This window comes from Sebastes umbrosus, chromosome 4, assembly GCF_015220745.1.
Source record: "Sebastes umbrosus isolate fSebUmb1 chromosome 4, fSebUmb1.pri, whole genome shotgun sequence".
Classification (NCBI taxonomy): Eukaryota; Metazoa; Chordata; class Actinopteri; order Perciformes; family Sebastidae; genus Sebastes; species Sebastes umbrosus.
The window spans coordinates 28233741-28240911 of record NC_051272.1 but is presented as its reverse complement, the minus strand read 5'-3'; the positions used below and the strand labels follow the sequence as shown (position 1 = coordinate 28240911).

Below are 7171 nucleotides of genomic sequence, written 5' to 3'. Positions count from 1 at the left end.
GGTTGTGTTTCTGTTCTCCTCTGTTCTATTATTGGGTGGGGGTGCAAGTGGAAAGCACTATGCTCACGTAGCCCATTATTTCTCTCATCATGTGTTCTCACTTTTTCCCTCTATCTCTCCCTCTCCCTCTCTCCCTCCAGAACCACACACTGAGTCAGCACGCGCAGTGAGACCGAGGCCCGGCAGGATCTCTCGGCTCAGCCGGGGCCCCCGACCCGGAGCCGGCAGGGGACTCCCATCTCCACATCACAGCCAATCAAAGTGTCATTTGCTACTCACATGTAAAACTCTAACGATCGCGCCACTGGGCGCGGCTATTAGGAGCAGCGGGGGAAAGGAATATTAATGGGATATGCTATTAAATAAAGAAAGGAAAAAGTGGGTGAGAGAAACGGTAAGAGCTAGATGAAGGAAAGAGAGGAGTGAGAAAAGGTATTGTACGTGCAGTATTTTTTATTGTCCCTGGCAACCCCCAACCCCCCACCAGCTTCTTCCTCCTCCCCTTTTCCTCTCCTTCCAACCGTCACTCCCCAGGTCAGGCATTTTATTTTTTTTAACAAATAGAAAAGGATAAAAAGCAAGAAAACACCCTTTGTTTTGGGATTTTTTTTTTAAATAGATTGTAGGAAAAAAGCTTCACTTTCTCGTCCCCTCGGTTGCTTCTTGTATTTAACTTCATAGGTGCCAATTTCTTTTGATTTTTTCTTTCTGCCATATGCGCTTATTTCCTTTGTTTTCATTTTTGTACCTTTCATTTCTCGCCGTAAGTAGGTACTCGTGCCGTGTTGTGATCGTTTGTTTGCCAGTCGTAATATTCCTGAGTTTTTTTCCCCCCAAACTCTCCTTTTTATGATTATTGTTATATATATTTTTCCTTTTTGTAATTACTATCAAAAAAAAGACATCAAACAAAATAAAGTGCAGAAAACCATACAGATGTTTCTTTTTTTGGGATTGGGTTTTCCAGTCTCTATGGGGCCTATAATGGTTATTGTAAAAATGAATATCATCGATTTCAGTGCGTCTGGTCAATGACTGCTTTTTAAATGTGAATTAACCAGATTGCAATAATCTAGTACAGACAAAAAAGATAAAACAAATAAATAAATGACAAATAAAGAAATTCTGTGTGATGTGCATTTATTCAAAAGATCTAAATCTATGAGCTTGCATGCATGCATGCATTACCACTGAAGTGCTTTACATAATTTATTCCAAACATTAAAAGATATTTTAGCTATTTGGTTCCCAACATGGGTGTTAAGATCATTCTATGCGGTCACAGGATGACTAATAGGCTTATTTTTTGTGATTTACCTCTAATTTCCTGCTTATTTTCTTGTGAAACACGTTTTCAGATCTCTAAAAAATATTCAAATGAAACAATCTACAGAGGAAATACCTTCTTAAATGACTTTATTTCACTCCAGACAGAAAACTTAATAACACCTACTACCAAACCTGAACGGAGCATTGTTGGATGTGTGAGTGCAGGTGTATTATCTTTCTCTGGTGTAAAGATGCCTGAATGAGAAGGTCACATTGCATACTCTGGCACAGCGCAGTGGAAGTCTTCATATCCACTCTGGGTAGTGTTAATGTCACTACAGTGTAAATAATACTCTACATACAGTATTAAGTACCTGCAAGCAATAGAGAAGCAAAGTCCTGCCCCTTCCGGTGGACCCCATGGGACCTTATTTCGAAAAAAATAAAATCGATAGTCAACGGCGAGAGACAAATATTCTTTTGATCCTGTTTGAATTGCGCCATGAATCACACATATGATGTTTGTCAATTTAGAAGATAATTTCGAAGTCAAGAAAGTCAGCAGTTTGTCGTAGCATCATTTAGTTTTGTCACCCACACAGTAAAACCCAGGGAAGTTAATGTTGACCAGTTCACACAGTGCTGTATGAAGAACGAACAATTGTTGGCAAAGTTCTGAAATCTCCATCGCCACAAAACAGAGCATAGACTGAGTCATTATAGGCTACCCAGGGACTTCATTCACAAGGGTAACTGTGGGATTGATCACACTTTGCCACAATCATCTCAGAGTGTATCTATCTACTGATAAAAAAGACACATACATGTCTTTGTTTGGGGTTTTTAGTAGAGTGTCTGTGTCCTCAATTTCACTCCTGTCAGTGAGAAGTCACGTCCCATAAGCCAACAATCAATGCTGCAAAAATAGCTTTAAAAAGGAAACTAATATTTTGAATGGTAACAGATTTCTATAATATCTAATAACTTTAATGTCACTCGGAGAGCGCAGACCTCCGCCCACCTCTCCGTTCAGCTTGCACCATCATCCATATGAATTTTTGTTTATGTTGAGATTAGCTGTACTTAGCATCGTAAAACACTTCATTCAAACTGGACAGATACAAAATAAAACTCACCTAAACCGTCATTGTCACTCTTTCCAACAATCACCAAGTGTGCTTTGGTCGAACTCAACTGTAATTTCACAGAGTTTAATGTGAAAAAACGCAGATTCTACAGTTGTTCCCCCCCACCCACCCACCCCCCACTCTCTCTTTGAAGGATGAAGGCGGGGTCATGTGTTATACCCAGAGGTCTTAATGTTTTGGCTGATCGTAATGCTTAAAAAAATTCCTGAATCAGGACCATGATCCGGAACGCCACCAAAATCTAAAGGATTGTTCATTGTGCCACACCCCAGCCCTCCAAAAAATGTAATTCAAATCCATCGCAGACCTTTGGAGTAATCCTCCAAACGGACAAACCAACAACCCAACAAACCAACGCCAGTGAAAACATAACCTCCCTCCTAGGCCTTCGGCCTTGGCAGAGGTAATAATTACATTTAAGCAAGTGCCCTGCTTAGATTAAAATCTCTCATGAGTTCTAGCAGTCAAATGGTGGCTGCCAGTTATTTTGGAGAATGACACTGTATAAATATTTCAGAATTCTCCAAAACACAAGCCTTGACGCACCATTAGCTCGACCTACTGCTGCCTACTCACACATCCAGAAGGCACAGAGCATCATAAACATCCCATTGAAGATGGCCACCTGATGAATGCAAGATTTAGTGGATCAAAATACAAAGTTCAGCTGATAGGAATGTCCTTCTTTAGTCTTAAATAGGGTGACCATATTCTCAAACCCACAAACCAGGACCCTTAATAATGTACAGCACGTTCATGCATGTGCACATGTATACACTTATGCACACACTATAGGCGTTTTCATCAGCATGGGGGACAGTTATTTCAGCACTTAGCACACCTACTGAGCTCACCATTCAGCACCATGGACAGCGCCTCACAGATTTTGTCTCCTAAAATCCACCAAATTATAGTTTATTTGAAAACTCTATGATAACACTAGTAAACACAAAACACAAGGATTGCATTAGTGTAATACAACATATTTTAATGTCATCATTCAAAACATAAGACATGTATTTGTCAGCGTGCACAAGCGCAGGCTTCCGTCTAAATGGACGATTGTGACACGTTCTCTGCCAGCTATCCGTCTTGATATGATCTTTTCCACCGCATTTCCACCGTGCACGACCAAAAATGTGCTCTTGAAGTGTGTGCACAAGCCATTGGAAATAATGGGTTTCAGAGTGCAGTGGTGTCGTTGTCATGTTCTGTGTGAAAGGCCCTTAAGCCTCCTAGAGCTCTTTAGAAAAGTGAGACTTTCTCTTTCTCGGCATGACGGGTTCTGTCATGATGTTTGAAAGAGCCACAAGCGTCGTAGCAACAGCCTTGACAACGACACATTGATTGATTGGCATGTGTACAGACAAATGAATGTTGAATTCAGACGTGTGGTGCATAGTTTGTTTTTATATTGGTTAAGGTAATAATGAGTGGGACAGAACATGATAAACATCTATGTAAGTACTGAAAACAGGCATTAAATTATCATTAGCCTATTATTTCAGGAACAATTTGGAAGTGAATGTTGAAAACCAGGATATTTCAGTGTTTTAGAGATATTTGTGAAGTCTTGGGCCACCCAGCATGAAACCAGGACAATCCCCGAACAAACCGGGACGTCTAGTCACCATAGTCTTTAGCCAAAGTATTTTGTCAGAAACCAAATGATTGGACAAACTGACATTTTGACCTGATAGTGGCAGTAAATAAAAGGTTAGGGGATCACCAAACTGATTACAAATCATCCACATGTCTGTACCAATTTGTTTTATGTCAATCCAGCCAATAGTTGTTGAGACACTTCACTAAAAACCACAAAGGTAGTCCTCGTGGTGGCAATAGAAGAAAAGTCACCAAAGTCAGTAGGATTCATCGTCTGGGAGCCACGGATGTCTGTAGGCTACCAAATATTCAAGATGTTTCTCTGGATAAGTCAAAAGTTTGACGTGCTGGTGACGCTAGAAGATCACCAATTAGAATTCATCCTCTGGGAAACATTAATGTTTGAAAAGTCAGGGGACCACTTAAGGATTCGTCGTCTGCATGGCTAAAACTATCACTTTAAGGTTCCGTTAGTTTGTAGGATTTGGCGTGATCTAGTGGTGAAGTTGCAGATTGCAACCAACTGAAACTTCTCCCGTGTGCCAAGCGTGTAGAAGAACGATGGTGGCCGACGCGAAAAACGTGAATTGCCCTCTCTAGAATCAGTGTTTAGTTTGTCCAAAAATATATATGTTATGATGAATCCTGCAATACCACAAATACAATGTTAAAGGTGTGTACTCAAAACAAGAAAATCTAATAACCTAAATGTCCTTATAATTCATTATGCACAATGAAAGTCTGAAAATAGAGGCCAAAAATAAAAAAAAGTTGAGAAAGTTTAGCAGCCAAGGATCTGATTCAGAACTGAAACTGCAGCTGGATTCAGTCACAGATTCAGCAGTATCCAATCATGTGTCTGGGCAGCTGAGTTTCTGCAGCTGCTGAGAGCCTCCCCACCAGAAGGCTGTTGACTTGCTTGTGTATTACCGGAGAAGTAAAACTTTTCCCCTGTAGGCTCAGTATGTCTTGAGTATAAATCCACTGGTTTCAAGGTTTTCTGCAGCGACTGCATCTGCAAAACGTTCTGCATGACTGACACTTAAAACATAAAGTCTTTAGGTTCATATAATACAGTAACATTTGTTCTATTAAAGGTCCAGTGTGTAGGATTTACGGGGCCCTATCGACAGAAATGGAATGTAATATTCATAACTATGTTTTCATTCGTGTATAATCACCTGAAAACTAAGAATAATTGTGCTTTCGTTAGCTTAGAATGAGCCCTTCATATCTACATAGGGAGCGGTCCTTTTCACAGAGTCCGCCATGTTGCACCGCCATGTTTCTAACAAACCAAACACTGGCTCTAGAGAGGGCCTTTCGCATTTTTACGTTACCTTAAGGCCACCGTAGTTCTACGACACGCTTAGAAAGGGAGGGTTGCAATCTGCAACCTCACCACTAGATGCCACTAAATCCTACATTGAACGATTGAATTAAGCCACACATTTAATTAACCAACATAAACTGAATTTTACATTACAAAGATGGCATACATTTTTTCTTTTTACACATTCATTTTGTTACTTTTTACCACAAGTAGGCTACCTGTCCTAACCTATAGGCCTAACTAACTTGGAACTGGGAATTAACAAGTGCTGCAGCAGATGATTCCACTAGCTGTTTAAAGGTCCCCTATTGTGCTCATTTTCAGGTTCATTCTTGTATTTTGTGTTTCTACTAGAACATGTTTACCTGCTGTAATGTTTAAAAAACCTTTATTTTCCTCATACTGTCTGCCTGAATATACCTGTATTTACCCTCTGTCTGAAACGCTTCGTTTTAGCACATTTCAACGGAATCGCAATGGAATTGCGTTGCTAGGCAACAATTTGGGTCCATGTTTACTTCCTGTCAGCTGATGTCATTCACATCCACTGCAACAGGAAATAAACTGGGACACGTTTAGAATGTTTACGTTTAAAACAGTGTAATGGTCTAAATATTGTATTTTTGTGACATCACAAATGGACAGAAATCCTAGCGGCTTGTTTCAAACGTACAATTTCTGAATACGAGCTGTGTTTATTTCTCCGTATATTGAGCATTTTGATAGTTTAACAGTATTTAAATATCACTTAAAGCGACTGTTTGTAACTTCTTACACGTATAAATCACCCGGGTCGGTGTCCCATGCGCGCTGGCATATACGCGCTCGCGTGTGGCCGTAGTCTCTGCTGTACTCTGCTCCTCTGCCTGCTTGCCTTCACTCAGCTAGCTCCACCTCACGTGCATGTGCGCACACTCCACACTGCAGAAGAGTTAGTAGCTCTGAAAATATCTAGTGAATGTACAGTGGACGTTTGTGCAAAAAATAACTGCTGCAGCTCCTCCAGACCAACAGAGGTTTTCCGCAACTTGTGAAGTGTCGGGGCTCCGCAGCGAGAAATGTTATCGTCTCCGACCGGGTGCCAGTGTCTCCCTCCAGGCGTGCGCGGTCGGGAGGCGAAGCAGGAAAAGCCAACACTAGGATCAGCATTGATTCATGGAGAGACCTTCGTCTGGTCAGCTAATATTACTGCCAAGCAGGTGAAATATAGAGTGATATTGTGGTTTTAGTTGACGTGTGTCGCCTCACTGTTTTGAGCGATGCTCGTTCATGTCTATTTAGAGCGAGCACAAGCGCGAGCCCGACGCTGACTTTCGTTGACTTAACGGCCACAGGGTGTCGCTGTTAACAAGCAATTCTGAAAGTTACAAATAGTCCCTTTAAGCCACACATTTAATTTAGTTAAAGTTTTTTTTTTTTTTTTTTACACATTCATTCTGTTACTTTTTTACCACAAGTAGGCTACCTGTCCTAACCCATAGGCTACCTGTCCTAACCCATAGGCTACCTGTCCTAACCCATAGGCTACCTGTCCTAACCCATAGGCTACCTGTCCTAACCCCTAGGCCTACTACTAACTAAGGAACTGGGAATTTACAAGTTTCTGCAGCAGATGATTCCACTAGCTGTTTAAAGTGCACTAAAGTGTCCTGATTTTATTGTTCAATGTCTCTATTGTTGTGTATAAGGGACAGACAAACCATTCTCACTTACACACACACACACACACACACAAACACACGCACCAGAAACAGATTTGTAGGTATAGGCTACCACTTCCACTATTTCTCAGAAGAGCAGATGATGCAGACGGTCC

The 7171-nt window shown here is 41.0% G+C and overlaps 1 protein-coding gene across 4 annotated transcripts in view; it reads left to right on the top strand.

Annotated features, from left to right (window-relative positions):
* znf423 (zinc finger protein 423) overlaps positions 1 to 1125 on the top strand; it is a 199369-nt gene extending 198244 nt beyond the window's left edge. For all 4 annotated transcript variants that reach the window (XM_037768628.1, XM_037768629.1, XM_037768630.1 and 1 more), the window contains one exon: positions 141 to 1125. In XM_037768628.1, coding sequence (XP_037624556.1) covers positions 141 to 170 — 30 coding nt within the window. In that variant the 3' untranslated portion in view covers positions 171 to 1125. The remainder of the gene's footprint in view (positions 1 to 140) is intronic.
* Positions 1126 to 7171: the final 6046 nt, after the last annotated feature.